Source organism: Hyposmocoma kahamanoa, unplaced genomic scaffold, assembly GCF_003589595.1.
Source record: "Hyposmocoma kahamanoa isolate Upper Pololo Valley unplaced genomic scaffold, ASM358959v1 92, whole genome shotgun sequence".
Taxonomy (NCBI): Eukaryota; Metazoa; Arthropoda; class Insecta; order Lepidoptera; family Cosmopterigidae; genus Hyposmocoma; species Hyposmocoma kahamanoa.
Window position 1 is genome coordinate 22083469 of NW_020654748.1, and position 20858 is coordinate 22104326.

Sequence of the window (20858 nt, forward strand, 5' to 3'; positions counted from 1 at the left end):
GCAGAGGTAGGCCGAGGTTTCAATTATTAATTAAAATTGTTATTTATGAAATAATAATATTAAAAAAACAGTCATATAATAATAAAGAAATACGTCATATTATGACTAGAATTATGTCACTTGAAAGTTTGAATTTAATTAAATTATAATTATCATTGACTTACAATTATATGGACGTCGGGTCCGCGCTAAAAAGTGTCCGAACTTATAGGGCGTTAAAATCGTATACAGAGCGTCATTCACGCTTTAGTCTTCGTTTGTTCGACTGACAGCGAGCAAGCAAAATTAGACAGCACTGCGTTGACATTGCAATTTACATTCAACGTTTTAGCCTTTTCATATTCCTTTACATGTCACTACGTTTAAATAGGTTGACTTGGGACATTTTCTCGTGGTTTTTTAATTAGACCCGTCATCCATTTATTTGTAAGTCAATGATAATTATAGATATATAAAACACACCGGCGCGATTAGCTAAATCCTCAAAATATTGCAATTTTTGTTTCAAAGTTCTGATCGGTCATCTCAATTTTTTATTTCAAATATGTTTTAGCTCTAACAAAAAATTAGTCGACAGTTATTTTTCATTTTCATTCATTTTTTAAAATTTCCTGTTACTTAGTTACAGTTTGTCGAAAGGCGCGAGGTTGATTTTACGTTCTTCTAAATGATGAACTTTAGTTGAAAAATTATTATTTTTTTAATAGAGTATGTAGCCGTATCTACTTTGCCTCAATATCTAAAAATCAGTCAGCGTCTGAGGCCACACAGCCTTCGATATGTACTTCAAATACATCAGTGTAGATGGTGGACTAGAAATAAAAGTTTAGTGAAAATTTAAAAAACGCGTTTTCTTCAGCATTTAGCGTGAGAAGCTTATAATTTAACCATGCGGTAATCTTACGCATATCTGCCATCGCTATAGCATTGACGCTATTCCGCGACTAACCGTGGAAAATAAGGGCCGTATCATCAGCATAGTGCAAAATTTCACACCTAGGGCTTTGAAGGGACAAAATATCATTGATGTACGCTATGAAAAGCATGGGGTCCATTTAAATAATAATCATTACCATTTTATATCACACTTTGTTTTTTTCGCTGAATGTGGCAGTATATGTATTATATAAAGGTTTTATAAAAGTTGGTGGTGTACCTGAAGGTACTTACCTGAGTCCAGCAAATATCCTGTTAGAGAAAAGAAAGTAGATGACAGGATTTGCAGCAGAGTTGAGGGGTGCCAGGCTCTGTATGAGGGTGGCAATGGCCACATTGGCCTGGTTGTTTGGGTCGACGTAACCGTACACTTGAAGAAGATCGAAAATCATATAGGGTGACCAGCAGAGCACGAACACTGTAAAGAAAAATACACTTATAAAATCTTTTATTAATCTTATGCATTCATGAATTTTTATACAAAAAACCGACATTAATCGTTCGTGTTACATGATCTTCAAATACTGTAAACAATAAACGCGCACACACTCATAGTCCCGCACTATGCAAACCCTGTACCACAGGTGCCATGGACACAAACATAGACAACCACAAATTATACCCAAACTTATGACAGAAGTAAATGTAGGCCTATGTACAAATATTTCTCCTGTCACGGGAACCGAACCCGGGACCTCTGCGTGGCAGTCTGGAATGGTAACCGTTCGGCCACTTATACAGTTATGAATATGTTCGGAGAGTAATTATCTTTGTGGGAGTAAATACGTTCTTAACTTATTTTTCACAGCCAGTATTAGTGAATGTTACAACTTGATGTGCCAGTTTGACTTATTAACCGATTTCAAAATAGGAGGAAGTTCTCAATTCATTCCACTGCATTTTTTCTGTTTGTTACGTGATTACTCATTTGTGAATCGATTTTGATATTTTTTTGTTAGAGGGGAGGATGGTCCCATTTAAATTTGAAAAAAAATATTCCACTTCTAAGGGTGGCAAACTAGGGGATGAATCCGGTTTCGCGCACTTCCGGTAAGCGATTTCAATAAAACTTGGCAAATAAATGTAATTTCACGAACTATTGAGACTTTTTTTTATATAAAAGTTATATGACGTTTGCGTCGTAAAAGACTTCTGGCTTATGATCACATGGGGTTTTATTTGTTAATAGGTACTCATATCTGGAGCCGTGTCGTCAGTACCACCGCGAAAAACAAGTACACCAGCCGTAACCTCAGTGGCACCGCCCGGACTGGCCCTAATAATTTTATGCAATTTCTTTCATGGAAAGGTTTAGAGACAGCAATAGCTTAAAGATTAGCAACGACTTCATTCGAGTGCTGTTAGCTTGCCTGACTACCACGTCAATGTACAACCAGACTGGCTTGAAATTGCCATGTAGGCTTGACTGAATTAAACTTATTTTTTTCTAAATTTGACTTATTTTTTGTGTTATAACACCACGTACAAGAAATATTACTAACCTCGCTCTGCCGCTAGATGTCGGAGAGATCAAAATAGAACGAGCTATTGAAGTGTTCATAAAATTACCATATTGGCTGAAGGAAATTGCTTTGTATCGAATCATAGGGCCTATGAGTGGCATTCTAGTACTTCCACCACTTTATCATCGACCACCGGCTGCCGCTTCCTCCTGGTGGGACGGTGACCTAACAATGAGGAGGTGTGCGATTACGTTTCTTATGTCGATCATCATTTATGACTATGTCAACAAACGCCGTTGAACATTTGGAAACTCCAAGCGTCTTTTTTCAACTTCTCTCGCTTCGTATCCTAATTTTTAATTATTATTTTTTTAAGTTATTCTAGACGTTTTATAAAGTTATGACGACTATAGTCTGTTGACTGAAATAACCATTATTGTTATTTACTGCGTCTTTTTTAATTATTATTATACGTGACACAGGTTCATTACTCCACAAAGTTTGCGGATATTGTGGAGTATAAACGGGTGAATGCTAATGCTATCCTGAGGGTCGAGCAGTTGGAGTCCCGTCACAATGCGAATTTGAATTCATTTGTGGTGAGAGTACCAACTCAAAACATCTGTCGACTTTCTTAAAGAAGGAGTTTTGACCGAAGAGCGTCATATACCAATGTTTTCGAGGTCAGGTACCGGACAACCACGTTGCGTTACACGTCGCAGCAATATACGTGTAAATAATTAGTATAATTAATTTATTGAAGGTGAGGATCTTTCGCCACCATGATATTCAATAGATTTCTCACAAATGGCGCTACGACAGAAAAGTTATTAAAACAAAAATCTGCAACAAGCACATAGAAAAATTCGTAAAGTCCGCTGGTTCGTTTCGTGGCTTATTTGGAATAACCTCTGCCACAGTTTACGTCTTCTAGACGTTTGTTAGAATCCAGCCGGATCGAAGTGATTGTTTTCTAAGTGTTCGATCTTTGTATTACTAATTACAACAAACTAGTGGAGTAATTTCACAAAAAAATAATTGAATATCATTGTGGTTACAATAAAATAATTTGTAAAACAATGTAGCGTAAATTGGAATGTTTTTTTGTAAAATTTAAAAATAAGGTATTTAATTAATAATTTTTGTAACTAAAGTGGAAAATGGGTGGTTTACATTAATATTAGGCATAACTGGTTGATGACTGTACCAACTCACTCAACCGTGACCATAGAACCTGTAAAGGGCCCGAAATATTGGTTTGTTTGAAAAAACAAATATACACGATTTAAATTAGGAAAAATAGTTTCATTTTCTAAGTGTAACAATCGCGAAAACCTAAGAACTCGATAAATTTAATCACAATTATTAAAGGGACATTTCTTGTCAGTTGCTGGTAGCTGTAAGGGTAACTAACTGGGTGACGAAATGCTTTCACAGATTTCTCATAGATAGCGCTAAGGCAGAAAAGTTGTTGAAAAACCAAATACAAAGATTTGCAACAAGCACAGAAAAATTCGCAAGGTCTGATGGTTCGTTCCGTGGCTTAGTTAGCATAGCATCTGGCACGGTTTGCTGGAAGACGTTGGCGTTGGTTCGAACCGATCTTTATATTAATAAAAATAATAAGTGTTTTATAATATTGTTATGTATGTTAATAAGGTATATAGCGCTGGTAGCAGAAATAGGATCGAATCGCCTCAACCACTTGAGTGCCGTTCACTGCAATACAAATGCTATAGCGGTAGAAAGCATTAACATTTTTTTTTATGATATATTTTGCGGTTGGCCGCTGATGGCCTTGACTACGCCACTGGAAGCAAGGGCGAGCTGAAGGCTCATAACCCGTAAAATAAACCACAAACTAAACCTAAAACTAAGTAGCGGGCCTGATAGCGCCCAAGTGGGCACGGACCGCGGCTCAGGGCGCTACTGTATATAGAGTTCCGCCAGAAGGGCGTGCTGTGGGAGAGAATATACCACTGTACTTGCTGAAATGAGGGGCTCTGCGACGGTTGGTGCGTGAGGAGAGGGACTGATTAGCGATCTGGTTGGCCTTCAAAGTGGCGAGAGTGATAGGGTCGGCAGGGTCGTAGAGGTGGGTGATAAATAACGTCACGATGAAAAAATCACGATGATCCGCTGTCAAACAGTGTCACTGTGACTCGTTCCGAAGGAACGACGTTCCAAAGTCACATAGGTGTTCCTCCGTTCCAATAGCTATCCCCGTCACTCACATCACGACATACGTATTTGATACAATGCGCGATCTCCGTTCCGTGGTGACTGAGCGCGCCACTCGTTGTAGTTCTCTTCAAATCGGGCCATTTCGGCGATGGGAGTGAATGAAATAGGATGACTTTCTTTGCTCACTCACAAGGGTCGTAAATGCTTATTACTACTAGAAAAGACGGATGAAAAAAATCTGCAGCAGTTATTATAAACCTATTTATGAACAAAGTAAAATATTTTTGTATATTTCTTTTATTATAGGAAGACTTGGTATTTTATAGTTATGTATAATCTACTTTGTGTATTCTACTAGAAATATAATTACATTACACTTTATTGCTGTTTTTAACAATCCAAAGATTCGCATTAAATAAGTAACAAACAAAATTACATTAAATACACAATCAACTTTTTGAATGGAATTGAAACTTATTACAAAGGGAGTAAAAACTTAAATCATTCTATAAAAAACGGCTATAAGTATTAGAAAGAAGCTGCTGGCTAAAACCGTATATCGTGATGTAAGTTATAGGCGTGACAAGGTCACGGAAGTAACAGTTGTGACAAAATCACGATGATTTATCACTGTGACTTTTTTGGAACCGGAACGATAGTCACGGCGATAGAAATGTAACGCTATTCCCCATGTCTACAGGGTCGTTGAGGACTTCGCTTGGCCGAGGGGTTCTACGTACGCGGTGGGGAGTTCCCTGAAGGAGTCGTAGTTAGATTAACAATTTTTTTATTTACGTTTACTTATACTATTGGAGTTTACAAAACGATAGCGCGTTTCAGAGTACAACTAATGCCATCTAGCGGGTGACGCGACGGAACGAAACTAAACTAGCGTGTTAAAGTTGTGATCGTTACAGGTATATTTTTGGGTCTTTGTAATCTGAATATAAATAAATTAATAACTAAAACCAAAGGTGCGGTTTAAGCTGTTTAAAGAAATCTAGGTTATTTCGAGCTCACGTTACGTGAGTACAATTACTAATATTCGACTTATTACCCTTACAAGTTAAATTTCAAATTACTAGCAGCCGTCAAAATGCTAATTTGAAAACTCTAAATCCCAGCATTAAAGAACAGTAACACTCTAGAGTCACGCGAGACCATAAAAAAATATTTTCAAAACATTTTAGTTCAGAGTATACAGGGTTATTTGTAAACCTCGCACGAAACGATGATAACTCTGTACGGTAACAGAGGTAAGCGCTAGCCTAAATACCAGTCCGATGCAAAATGTAGGACCAGAGATGTGGTAGTCGGGGAAGACCCATGCACGTATAAACTTACTACCACATAGAGATATAAAAAGTGTCACATAGTACAACAAAAGCTTAAAACTTTATTTTTGGTAAATTTATTATGTTTTGTAAAAAATCATGAAAAGTTGTTGTTTATGATGTTAATAGTGTAGTCTTGCGAGGTCGTTAGCATTTTTAAAATTACCCTGTATAATCATTAATACAAAGATCCGGCCGGATTCGAACCGACGTCTTCTAGCATACCGTGGCAGATGCCATACCAACTAAGCCACGGAACGAACCACGGGACCTCACGAATTTTTTTATGTGCTTGCGTCGTATCTTTGTGTTTGGTTTTTGAACGACTTTCCGGCCGGATCGGAGGATTTTTTTCTGAATGTTCGATCTTTGTATTAATAATTATATCAAACTAGTGGAGTAATTTCACATAAAAATAATTGAATATCAATTCAATAAAAATTTAAATACCCTGTATAAATTACGCTTTAAAAGCAATTTTCAGATTAAAAGGCAATGTATATATAGAAATGTAGGTAACAGATTAACATTAAGAGGTTAAGCAAACAGACGTTTAAGGTTTAATTGCGGTTAACAAACCTTTGAAGGGTAGGCACGAATCAAATTTTATTATGGAGGTTCCAATACGCCGTAATTTAAAAAAAATATTGAAGAGATAGCATGAATCAATTTGTAAACAGTTTATTAATAAACTCAAAGAATGTTTAGATATACCTCTGCATTACATATAGAATCGTTGTTAATTTATAAGTTACAGACATTTTGTGGATATCGAGTTCTTAGGTTTTCGCAATTGTTACACATTTGAAATGAAACTATTTTACCGGATTTCAATCGCGTATATTTGTTTTGTCAAACAAACTAACGTGTCGGGCCCTTTACAGGTCCCATGGTCACGGTTCACTGAGGTGGTACAGTCATCAACTAGTTATGTCTAATATTAATGCAAACCACCCTATTTTTTCACTATACTTACAAAAGTTATTAATTCAATACCTTATTTATAATTTTACAAAAAAACATTCCAATTTACGCCAAATTACGTTTTACAAATATTTTTTTATTGATTGAATGAATTTATTATTAATTAATAACATAAATTAGAATAAATTAAAACATATTAATTAGTACTGCAGTCTCACGTCTGTTTGGGATTCTTCATCAGAGGAAACATTGGATCCCAAAGTGGTGGTAAGGAGAAACCATCTTCCCTGTTGAAATTAGGATGTTTTTTAATTTCAATGGCCTCTCGCAGCATCCTGGTTGATAACGGACGTCTTTTGTAAGGACCTGGGGTTTGTCAAACTTATTTTTCATTATGTGGCCGTTTAATAGCAACATATCCCGCTATGTCCTTGTCCAGAAGAAGCGAATTCGCCGCAAATCTTTTCGTCGCCGAGGTGCTGGACGCTTATAAATATCGAGTTCAAAATTCGCGCGTAAATTGCGTGCAATACGCTAGACTTCGTCATGCGCTCGAGTCGAGATACTAGAAACTCCTTGGTTACATCCAGTTTACGCGCGAACTTCAGTGCATGTATCCAGGGAAATGGAGCGGCAAAACTTTATTACGGGATTGTTTATAGATAAAAAAGAAGTAGAGTAGAATTGGTAGCAGTAGAGCTCGTCGTGAAAGAGTTCGTTCAGGGACTGCCACCTATTTCTGCCACCAAGCAGTAATGTCAGCATTACTGTGTTCCGGTTTTGAAGGGTAAGGGTGCTAGTGGAATTACAGGCACATGAGACTGTCAATTTATGTCTCAGAATGACGGGTGTATTGGCAGTGACTCTCAAATTTTTGCGATTTAAAGTTCTGAGTGACAATGCAACTGTAACAGATAGGCGTGTATTTTGGGATATGATATCCACGTAACCAAGGAGTCTCTAGTGTCTCGACTCGCGCTAGTCATGCGCGCGAGTCTCTAGTCTGGCGTACAGCACGCAATTTACGCCTGAATTTTAAACTCGCGCGATGCTTGTGGACGCGATGTATAGGCGCCTAGCACCTCGCCGACGCGTGTATAAATGCACACGAGCCGATTAGCGGCGAATTAGCTTCTTCAGGGCAAGGCCTATGGGTGAAGGAAGACATTGTGATGGCCGCATGTCTTAGACCACCATTGTGTTAGAAGTCCGCAATCCGCATTGGGATAGCATTACATTAAGACTGTTGGTGAAATTACAGCCACGTGGGATTTGTCAACTTGTGTCTCATGGTGACGGGCTCGTGGCACTGCCCCTTGCAATTTAAGGCTCTGACAGGCGTGTCACGTCATACCGCACGACTTGTTCGCTCGTCACTGGGTATCGTAAAAAAGTCGTGACAAATTTCAAATTAAATTTAATTGGCAATAAGTATTTTTTATTCACAAGAGAAAAATTAGAGGTCTCTGACCAAAGGAAAGTTTATAGATAGAAATTATGATGATGAATCAAATTTGCCGTCCGAATTATTACTACACAACTTTTAATGTCCTCAAGGGCAATGACTTGACAAAAATTGATAGAACTATAAAAAATTTACGATCTCCACCAATAAGGCTAAGTGACCAAAATAGTTAAACCTACTTTCCAAGTTTTCACATAAAAATGACATAACATAACTTATTATCAATAAAATCCATGCGTTTAGGAATCTATTTGGCTAGACAGTATGACAATTTAGCATATTTTACATGACATAAATTCTATTTATAACATACTGTACGACGGTACTGTCGACAGAACGTCACTACATACAACGGTTGGTACAAGAAGCCATCGAGATCACGAAGTACAAAACATTTAACCGTGATGATGGTTTTAAACTGTCCAGTTCATGGAATTCGGACCTTAGTGCGTGCAGTTTCGCGTGTGGATACAGTGAGTGTAGTTGGTGTGAAAAAAGTGAGTGACAATGGTAACGCCACAACAAATCGTGATGAAGGTAGTAGTCGTCGACAGCGCAAGAGGGTAGACAGATATATCTGCTCTTAAAGCTGTCATCTGCCGCCGTCCAGTCAACCCGTGACCATGGAGCGTGCAACCGTTCCGAAATATTGGGAAAATAAAAAGAGGTCATACCGAGGTAACAAACCCGAAATTAGTGATAATTATTAGTATTCTCCTTTTAACAGCAGTACTTCTCTGGATGAACTCTTTCACAAGAAAGCTCTACGCTACTAAACTTTTCAGTGATATCGATATCTGCAAAGCAATTTAATGATGTATCTGAAGTTCTCAAACCACATTTGGTTCTCTCAGATACAAGAGTATGTAAAAAAAAAACACAGTGGGTATTTTAAATATTTTTTTTATAATATCAAATGACGGGTCGAACAAGTCGTGCGCCTGATGGTAACCTACACGCCTGTCCATAACAGCTGCAGTGCCACTCAGAGCTTTACTGCGACAGTCACCCTGAGACACAACTTGATAAGCCCCATTAACCTATAAATTTCACCAGCACCCCTACCGTTTAAAACCGGAATGCAATAATGTTCACATTACTGCATAGCGGCAAAAATAGGTAAGGTGGCAGTAACCTCCCTGGGCGAACTCTTTCACTAGGTACTTGACTGCTACTAAAAAATAGGGGAAATATTTATTTTTTTCCCCATTTATTGGAAGGTTTACAACCTTTAGTGGTTGTTTTAAAGTTGTTTACCTTCACCGAAAACGGGATAAATTCTTCGCCGTCTGTCTGTGAACTATTTTTAAAACAGTTTTTCGGAATTGATAGATTGCTTTCTTAAGTACCAAAGACAATAATATTTTTTTGTAAATCATCATTGCGGCTGTTTTGATATTCTCGATGGCTGGCTGTAAAAAAATGCTTACTCACTTTCGCTTTAGATAGCTCTAAATTGTAGCGGGAAACAGATGTCAATAGTGCATTTTATTTGCCATATGCATTATACTCAAGCCAGCTTAATTATGACGGTGATTTTGACAGCTGGTCTTTAGATTCGGAATGCATATGAATTGGTACGCGCAACAATAATGGCCGAAGGCTCGGAACGGTGAGAAATTTGGTACCAAAAAAATTACCTAATTTATACTATTTAGTACCTCTGTTTAAAAAAATTGTACCTCCATCAGAACGAAGTTATAGCAATGTTAAAGGTACCTCCGATTACCAGTATTTATTTAGTAACTATAAAAATTTCTTATACCAAAAATGTGTACATTAATAGTACTCTGAAGTAAAGGAAACTCCAGCTCGATCTTCGGGTTAGTTTCTGAGAAATAAGACAAAATATGTTGAGTTTTTTGAGTGCCGTGTGCATCTTAACGAATCCTGACATATTTGGTACCAAAAAAATGTACTAAAATTGTACTATTTACTATTTAATAGTACTTATTCTTAAAAAAATTGTACCTCTATCATAACGAAGTTATAGCGAAATGAAACTTGTAAATATTTTCGTAATTTTTTTATACATTTCCGCCATTTATTTGGGTAGGCAAAGGTTCCACTTCATACAGCCTCTTCATGTGTCAGTATTTTTCCTTGTTTTGATGGAAAAGGTGACATGAACAAGAACAGGCGTTCTTATATAGTTTATTTGCCCCCGCCCACTGGGCCGGTAATCGCGGCCACTAGACGCGATAACTAAACGCACTCACGTGGCTAAATCAAGCCACTAGACGCGGCCATCAGTCGCAACCACTAGCGACTGGATTCGGCCACCGGCCACGAGTGTGGCTAGAAATCGTCCATTTTACCGAATTCGACTTTAAATTTGCTTTGTTTGACAAGTCATGATTTTTATATTCAAAAAAATTACGGTTCAAAAATACGCTACAACAATTACACATTTATTTCTCGCTAAAACTAGATTTTTACTCAGTAGACATTCATAAAATTCCCTACATTTAGTGACTAAGTCGCCAAAACGACACCAATGCGGGCGGGGACGCTGCCCGGTGACTGTGACCAAGTGTGCGCGGGAGGCGAGCGACGGAAGCAGCGAGCGCGGGCCAGCTTGTGGCTCGAATGTGGCCACTCGAACGCTCACTTTGCGCCGATGCCATACAAAATGTATAAAAAAAATCTCGTCCGTTTTTTTTATACCATCGAGAGATGGGACGCACAAGTCGTGCACCTGATGGTAATGCAATGGAATGGTTACAGTGCCACTTAGAGCTTTGTTGACAAGTCCCACGTGCCTGTAATTTCACCAGCGCCCTTACCCCTGTAGTCGTGGCAGTACTACCCTGGACGAACTCTTGACTAACTTATGGAAGCGTTTAGTGGCCGCCACTAGTGGTCCAATGGGCGGGCTCATGTAGTGGCAGTTTGTCCCAAGTTTCTGTAACTGCTACTTGGTTACCATTCGGGTGTCGCTGTACTCCATCTATCATCACCGCGTCTTGTTTTTCTGTCCTATATCTCACATACAAAGTATGTAATTCTAAAAGACAAAAATCATTCTCGCAGATAACCATATTTTTTCAAGGAAAGTAAGATATTTTGATAAACGTGACGACGTTTATGTAAACGTCGGGAACCCGATAATGTTTACTAATGCCGACTATTTCGGTTTGTTTGGCAAGCAAACACGGTCACCGTGTCACTGTCCTGTCCACCTGACTTGTTGTGGAATCACTGAGACTCATGGGAATAGAATCAAAACATTTGAATAAAAATATGCAAAATGTCATTAAGAAGATATCCATAGTTAACCTTAGAGCAAAGTCCAAACTCGTGGTACTACGATTTCGTTTAACTAAGGTAAACGACTCTTTTATGGGGAACTGTATACGTTTTTACAATAAGAGTCCGAAGCAATATTAAGGATATCATTTCCTAAGTTTAAAACCATCATTAAAGATAGAAAAGTCATATAACAAAATTTAAGACTACGTGTTAGATACAGATGTGTAGAAAAACGACATGGCTCTAGATTCCACACAAATTTGATTCAAAGTGTTGTGTGTTGTATTCCATAACATTTAAGCATATTTGAAATGAGCAATACCTAGAGTTTTTTTAGAGTTGCTCGTTCTTCTCAGGGAAGTCAGCATAGTGAACGAGCATTAGCTTACAAGGGACGTTTTAGTGTAAATATATTTTACCTATGGATAAATATGATACTGGACTTCGACTTTGACTTTTAATTGGCATCGAACAATTTAATATCCCAAAAAAAATCCAATAAAGGACACACCTATTACCGCACTTGTTAATGTGAAAGGGTGACGGGGCGAACAAGTCGTGCTCCTGGTAGTAAACGATAGGCTGGAGTACCACTTGGAGGGTCACTACCACTGCGCCAGTTACCCTGTGACTTATGTTCATAAGAGCCATGTGCCTGTAATTTCACTTTTACGCATAAAAACCGGAACGTAGTAATGCTCATATTACTGCTTGGCGGCAGCAGTAGCTCAGCTGCTAGTGCATAACGGTCATTACAAAGAATAGACACAGCTAAATTATTATTGCAGTAAACTGAAGATTGTCTTTTTTTACTCCATATCGAGTTTTTATGTACATATATACAAGATTTCAACAGTAGATGCTCTAGTTAGTTTGAACAAAATGTTTTCCTAATAATATTTTATTAAACCATTTATTATAGCCGTGTTGACACGAGAGTTTTTACAAAAGCGTAAACATCAAAGTAACTCCTCGTTAACTAATGGTTTTCTTGTCATATCGAAATACGTTTGTAAACATGGACACGCAGGTGTTGCTAAATGTGACAGGTCACCGATATTTTTTTCATTTATAACTATTTTTATAATATTATTAACTCAATAACGAGGAAGTTTTCAGGGCGGGTAAAACCTCGTTAAGTACCGAATTCGCTGCGAATTTTGCGTCCAGAAGTGAGAGACCACTCAAATGAAGATAACAATTACGTCAGATTAAAAGATGGCTGCAGATTTGAAGGTATATTGTACAAACACATCTGGATGACCTACGCACTACTACAATTAGATCAGGTGTAAGGTTTCGAAATACAAGGGACATATTAGCTTATTATTTTATGGAAGAGGGTCGACTTCCATGAAGGACAAAATGGTCGACTTCTATGGAAAGACAATATGATATTTTTCGAGTTTTAAAATTCTATTGGCGTACTCAAAAAGTCTTCGTTCACAACTGGTATCGTACAAAACATCTATGTTATCTTCGCATCTGGTTTCGAACCACTAGTTTCGTACGCGGCCGAAGGGCTCAGAAGATCCCATATTGCCGGTCTTTCTTCTATTTTATATATAAACATTTCCGTAATAAAATTTTGCCGCTGCGTTTCCCTAGATTCGTATCCTCGCTCCGAAGTTCGTGCGTGAACTGGACTTAACCAAGGAGCTTCTAGTGTCGAAGTGTCGTCTAATGACGAAGTCTCGAATTGCACGCGATACGAGTGAATTTTAAACTCGCGAGATGCTTGTGGACGCGATGTATAAGCGTCCAATACCACGCCGCTCGCGTGATATTTGCGGCGAATTCGCTCCTTCTGGACAAGTACTTATGTTTTTACAGTATTATAATAACAACTCCTTAATATTGATTGTAATTAATATTATGATGTTTTATTCATTTATTTTAGTGAATTTTTTTTTGAGAGAGTTCAAGAAATTTCTAAAAAACATTCAAATAAATTTGTGCAATCAATTTAATCTTAATGGCAATCTTAAGGGAACGGTTGTACATGGGTGTCGTCGCTGTCACGCGGGTTCATAGACATCTATCTATAAATGTGTCTGAGGGCGGGCACATAGCTCTCGAATGAAGCCGTTGCTACTCTAAACAGAAAAGAAGCTCTACGGAATCTCACGAAAGCACTGAATATGTTAACACGAGTGACCTTTCATACAATGCTACACCGAAGTCGTCAGACTTCTATGTATGTATTCGCTTATGAATATTTTTATAAGGAACATTACAAAACTTAAGCGCCACTGACCTCGCCTTTACCTTATGATATTGTACAGTAGGTGGAATCTGTATCATAATAACATAATCTCAGTACAGAGCACTAAAAAAACCGACCTCAAAAGTAAGTGGAATTACGTCTATTTGCTAAGTTTTATTGAAATATCCCCTAGTTCGCCACTATACAGGACTTGACACTGGAGATAATAAAAATAGGTTCTCACTACGACACTACTCAAAGTATATTGAGAGAAAAACGCCTTGAATTGGAGAAATAGCAAAATCAACCATTAAAGTAATTGCTCCTAAATTAAAGTTAGGCGCTATTTATAAAAATGAATATTCATGCGTTAACAGCCACCCTTCGAGGTGGATGATTTTCTTCAAAATGAAATGGGACCACTATGGAAGTACCCCCTTTCCAACAAAAAAAGAGTCATGAAAATCGGTTCACAAATACCGGAGTTATCGCGTAACATACATACAAAAAAAAAGAACATACAGTCGAATTGAGAACCTCCTCCTTTTTTGAAGTCGGTTAAAAAGGTTTTTACTTAGTATTAGAGCTTCTTGTGAAAGAGTTCGTCCTTAAGTCTCGATTACTATCAAAATCGTTGTCGCCAAAACTCGTTCTAACTAATGATCGATAATAGTTTCTTCTCTAAATATAATTTAAACTTTAGCCAGGTGGCATATCGTTTAAAGTTCAAAACCTATTATTTCAAGTTACGACGTTTTACGAAATTTCATTCAATGTGCTGCCATGTAGCGGCAATATCGAAAGATTGTAAGACGACGAATGATTAACATTGTCCAGGCAACTTTAAAAAACCAGACATCCCAGGAAAACAAGGAACAAAATAGAAATACGGCCAAAACAACGCCCCACCTTGGAATTTTACAATAGAACGATGTTTATATTGGCACCTAAATTATTTAATAAAATACCAGACGCAGTTAAAGAACTAAATTGTAGGCAATTTAAAATAAAATTACATAATTTGTTAGTTACACAATGCTACTACAATATAAATGATTTTTAATTGATAACATAAAATGTAAAATTTAACCACTGTGCGTGATTGAAATAAGAATTGTGTAAAATATTCGCATGCCAAGTTTTGGTGAAATGTACGATCTAATAATAATATACTATAACACCATTGTAAACTACATTTTTCTAATGCGAATAAATATCTTGTATTCTTATATTCTTGTATTCTTGTCCAAAAAAAAAGTGGAGATGTTGCAGCGGTTTACTACAGTTTCTTATTACAAAAAATCTATTACGGTGAACAGGAAGTAAAAAAATTATTAGAATAAAATAAAATAAGACTTAATGAAGAAACACCACAGTGGATAATATTACAGGTGCGATTACATTATCATCATTTTTGCACTACAAAATGCCAAATAAGGCATTTTACAAAGGGAACATGGTGAACCGGCACACGTGTCACGCTGACTAAGCTCCTCTGCTCTATATACTGTTCTATGTTCTAGTGTGTACGCGTGAAACACGCTATGATTTTTGGTAACATAACATGCACCGATTTCTGTTACAGCTCGCTAGTGTGGCTTAATATACCGAAATGATCGTAAAATTTGACATCACCCAAAACTCACACAGTAGGTATACCATTATCTTAATTATTAATTAGTAATTTGGTTGCAAAGACCGTACAAGACTTGTTCAAGGCTGACCTTTACTAAAACTTATGTATATTAAACACCCTTATAGACCTGAAAGACAACCTATTTACAAACCGCCCGTGCTATAATTTACCCCGGCAACCAGATTCAGCTAATAATTCCAGACAGGTCATAAATCTCACACAGATACACCCTTTAACCTAGCTTTTTACCCAAAGGCCATTCCCGGCCTATTAATGAAGGGCGAAATTGGATTTATTAGAATAACTTTAACGGATGTTATTAGGAACATTAACGAAATGTTATTTGCTTTTCGACCTAATGGATATTTCGATTTTTTTCGTAAGTTGAGGAATGTCTCTGAATAATTACACTTACTACACACGCACCGGCGGCACATATGGAGGAACTAAGAAGTGAGAATTGAAAATAATAACATTTATATTATAATAATAACAACGCTCACAATCAACATAGCCCCGCGCTAGGGAAACCCTGTGTCGCGGGTGCCATGGACACACACATAGACAACCACAAATTACACCCAAACTCACGAGAGAAATAAATATAGGCCATATAAATATTTCTCCCGGCCCGGGAATCGAACCTCGGACCTCTGCGTGGCAGTCCGGCATGGTAACCGTTCGGCCACGGAGGCAGTTAATATAGACAGGTAATATTGAAATAAATAAGAATAAGGAATAAAAACGTCGGTTTGTTTGAAAAAACAAAATATACGCGATTTAAATCCGGAAAAATAGTTTCATTTCCTATGTATAACAATCGCGAAAACCTAAGAACTCGATAAATAAGGAATAAACTAGCAATTAAAGTAACATCGTTTAACATCGATTATGTGCAGCCTCGGTCAGCCTCTATTGGAAAAAAAATTACAGAGCCACATGGGGTCACCAAGTGTTTCTACAACACGTGACGGGTTACACTAAATGCATTTTTTTTTAATTCTGTGACAAAACAGAAACAACTAAATATATAAAAATTGTAACAGTTTAACATAGGTTAAAGCAAATTTTTAATAAATAAAAAAAAAATTCACAACTAAGCTACGAAATTTAAAAGAATGCAAAATAAACTTCAAAGCACTCGGAAGCTAAAAGAAAGGAATGAAAAAAATCTAAAACGTGATATTCAAATTAGACGTAAAATAAAAAGTTACACGATGATGAAATTTTCTTCAAATTTAAGTGTGACCACTACTGAGGTTCTCAAACGCCGGAGTTATCGCATAACATACATAAGAAAACACACAGTCGAATTGAGCTCATCCTCCTTTTTTTTGAAGTCGGTTAAAACACTACATTATATTGCGGATTGAACTAAGATCCGCTAAATGTACGGGTGTGTGTATAATTGTTTTAAGTTATGACAATTAGTTTTAAATGGTGCTTTTTTTAGTTCTAAATCAAAATTGTATTGCCTATTGTACTCGGTATTTTTATTAACTATGGCGACAGCTGTTCTGATAGTAATGGAAACTTAAGTACTTCCATTGTTTTTTGTACCGTATTATAGTTCATTTCCCAAATTAAACAGCGCTTTAGATCGTGCCTATTTAGTACCTATACATAGTAAAGGGTATTTTGTTAGCACTAGTGGTTGCACCCAGAGCTGCATCCTAACTAGAGTCGATTGGAGTCATACTACGTGTCGTCGAGGAGAGACTTTCGAGCACATTCTAAACTATATGTACCAGATAATCACACCAATTGCTTGGTCTCAAACTAGGGAATGTAATTTCCTGTACTATGAGTACCAAAGCAGCAGAATTTACACTTCCCAAGCGTCCACACCAGAACCAATTTAAAAAAGTTCATTTCCTAAATTGGTCCTACCAGGAATCGAACCCAGATCCTCCTCATTAAGCGCCACTGAGGTCATCGTATACTTTGTACGCCACAAGGCGGAGCCCAGTGATTGAAAATGCATTCTTCTAATGCTCTCATAGTATGTGCAGGGCTCCATCCCTCGCTCAAGGTTACACAATAACTGCCTATCGCCGAGTGTACCGACGTCGGCACAAGCGCTCATTCAAGCTCCGCACGATTTCACAGGGCGGGCAACATTATTTTTACCTCTCTGAGCGTGTGCGTAGGTCCTTTTTCTTCGTAGTGAGCGCTATAAGTCAGATTTAGTAGGCTTATTATAGCCTAGGTATTTTCCATTTTGTATGAGAGTGATGTATCTGTTACGTGATTAGTATTAAGTATATAAAATGAATTTGAAGAAGTCCCGGGGGACATCCTCATCCAGTACTTACAGTGCAAACCGTTGGGCCACTGACGTCGTCGACATAAACAACAATTGAAGATAAACTGGGAACTACGTTTTACTACACTACCTGCAATTCCAGCATACCAGCGCCACGACCTAGTTTATGGCTGTGGCATAGATAAGGTGAATGAGGTCCTTTACGTACGCCACAACATCACAAATTACAGCACAAATTGTTTTATATTTTGTTTATAGCTTTTTGTCTGTTCTGTTTTACTTTGTTGTTTTTTTTATCGTATTTTATATTTTGATTTTAATTCTTTCTATTTTGTTTTGTTTGTCTGGGTGGTTACATAGCGCGACTTTTAGCATCGATACAAATGCGCGACTGTATCGCGACAAACGCGTGATTACATCGACGCAATGGCCTGTAAATCCCAAGTGTAGCGATGGAATAGCGTGTTTGTATCAATGCAGTAGTGGCGCGCTTGCATCGCTGTTAAAAGTGACCGTGTGTAACCTCTCTAAGTATTATTATTAATTTCTTATTTGTATATATACGTTGTGTGTCTATATTATGGAAAGAAATGTAGTTTTCAAACTCACCGAAAACAATGACGAAAGTCATCTTCACAGTCTTGATCTTGGCCTTGGGGATGATGCCGCGGCTGCTCGCGCGCCTGCTGTCCAGGTCATCACTGTCTGTGTGATTATAATTAAATATTAACTTCAATTAACAAATTTCAATTGAATACACTTGGAAACAAAACAACACGTTGATAAGTTAGAACTACATTGTCCTCTTTACTACGCAACTTACACCATTGACAGTAAAAGTGTTCCATACAGTACGTTTCAGAATTTCGATGTAAAATTGAAATTGATGATTTGAGGTACAATATGTATCGTCGGTATCGAAATGGCAGGTGTACTCATATTGACACAATTTCATTGCAATGAAGATACAATTGATAGGTACAAATGACTAGATAAGCCACTTGATGGGAGGTGTTTATCGTGACCCATGGACATTTGTAACATCAGTTGCCTATGCGTTGCCAGCATTTGAGAGCCCTGTTGACTCGCTAAATAATTCCACGTCGCAGTGCAAAGGAAATACGTTACAAGGTAGACCATTCCACCAAGGGGATGCCGGCTCGATATATATATATATTTCTGGGGAGCACACGCATCTGGGGTCATCGCAGCATCTGAACAGAGGGAAGTACGCGGCGTTCCCGCCGTGATCAGTCCACGCCTGAGTAAGCCAGTAGGATACGCCAATTTTTCCGATAACTCGGTACGCCTGACGTATCTTCGGAAAAACAGCTTGGTGTTGCTGGCTTTTGCGGACGCCGAATACTCCTCTTGCCAGCTTGCTTGATATTGCCAGATTGATATTAGAATACCAGGTAATAGTCCGGAGTGTACATTAACTTGGTACATATAAATTTAACTGTCTTACAAAAAAAACATGCGGTACACCTAAGGATAGGAGGTCCTGGTCCGGAAATCGGAGGCAGTAATATTATATGTATTTGCGTCGCATGTACTTTGGTGGCAAGGATTATTGGGATGTGATCTGATCACCATATGGTACTGGCAGAAAAATATCGTTGTTGATTTCACGGTCTACAGTATTGATTCTGAGTCAGTGCCATTTCAGTACAAACTGTTGCGAGTGGGTATTCTACACGGCGTATTTTATACGCGCCGACGACGCGCGTTTACGACGGCGCCGTAGAGTCTCAAAAATCAGATTGTTGCGTTTGTATCGATTCCAACACGCGTAAACTTCGCGTTGCTAACAAGAAGCCTATGGAACATCCACTGGAGTCTAGGTACAATTAGAATTTCACGTTAAAGAAAACTTTTGCTGCTATTTTCATCCTTTTCACACTTCGTTGTTGGTGCAATGCATGCAAAACAAACACCCAAAAATGAATAGTAATAATTTAGTACAGTTACTAAATTATTTTAGGATACGTTGGAATGCCGCAGTGTGCGTGCTTTTATATTGTTTTAGTTGGTTCATTTTAAAAACTAAACGAAATTAACAAACAAACCTAAATCTCTTATTAAAACACGCGATGCATACGCGCGACTACGGTGCGTATACGCGCAGATGACATTGCGTTTGAATCGCGTTAACGCGCGTCACCTGCGCATATAAAATATGCCGTGTGCTTTAAAATTTGTTATTCTCTGCATACATGTGTTTGTGTCAACGTGTACTAATTTATGTCCTATGTGCTTTTGTGTTAATCCATGTGAAGTGATTGTAAATATTTGTTTCTGTTAGTGTTTGTGCTGAATAAACATTTAACCTATCTACCTATGTAACACACAATAGAAGAACTTTTAAATGATAAATATGTAATATTCTTGAATTAGATCTTACATAAGCACTATCTAATTAGCACATAGCACAAGTTCATTATTTTATTACAACTTTTTTATTTTATTTTTAAAGTTAGTGTTTTTTTAAGTACTAAGATAATTTTTTAACCGACTTCAAAAAAAAGGAGGAAGTTCTCTATTCGACTGTGTTTTTTTTGTATGTATGTTACAAGTTAACTCCGGTATCTGTGAACCAATTGCCATGATTCTTTTAGTTGGAAAGAAGGTACCTCCATATGGTCCCACTTGATTTTGAAGAAAATCATCCACCTCTAAGGGAGCTGTTCACGCATGAAGATTCATTTTTATAAATATCGCTTAAATTATAATATAATGAGCAATTATTTTAATGGTTGATTTCGCTATTCTTTAATTCAAGGCGTTTTTCTCTCAATACACTTTGATTAGTGAGAACCGATTTTTATTATCTCCTGTGTCAAGTCCCGTCTAGTGGCGAACTAGGGGATGAATCCGGGTTTGCGCACTTTCCGGTAACCGATTTCAATAAAACTTGGTAATTATATGCAATTCCACGTACTTTTGAGGTCGGTTTTTTAGTACTCTGTACTGAGATTATTTTAAAACAGTTTGTTACTTAACAAAGGTGCATATGATTTATATTATATTTTAACTTTACATGTTTGCTAAAAATATTAATAAAAATACTTTACCACATTATTTTACTTGAGATGTAACACAATAAAAAAAAAACAAAAACAGCCAAGTCAAATGGATATATAACTAAGCTGCCGAGGAGTACATAGCCCTCAGTGCCGTAGTACATAATGT

At 37.5% G+C, this 20858-nt stretch overlaps 1 protein-coding gene across 1 annotated transcript in view; it reads right to left on the minus strand.

Moving 5' to 3' along the window:
• Positions 1-20858, minus strand: part of LOC113236951 (cardioacceleratory peptide receptor-like) — a 53973-nt gene that overhangs the window by 8650 nt on the left and 24465 nt on the right. Inside the window, exons 8-9 of the mRNA XM_026473177.1 lie at positions 18276-18371; positions 1171-1354 (exon numbers count right to left, since the gene is read on the minus strand). Of these exons, the coding sequence (XP_026328962.1) occupies positions 1171-1354; positions 18276-18371 (280 nt within the window). The remainder of the gene's footprint in view (positions 1-1170; positions 1355-18275; positions 18372-20858) is intronic.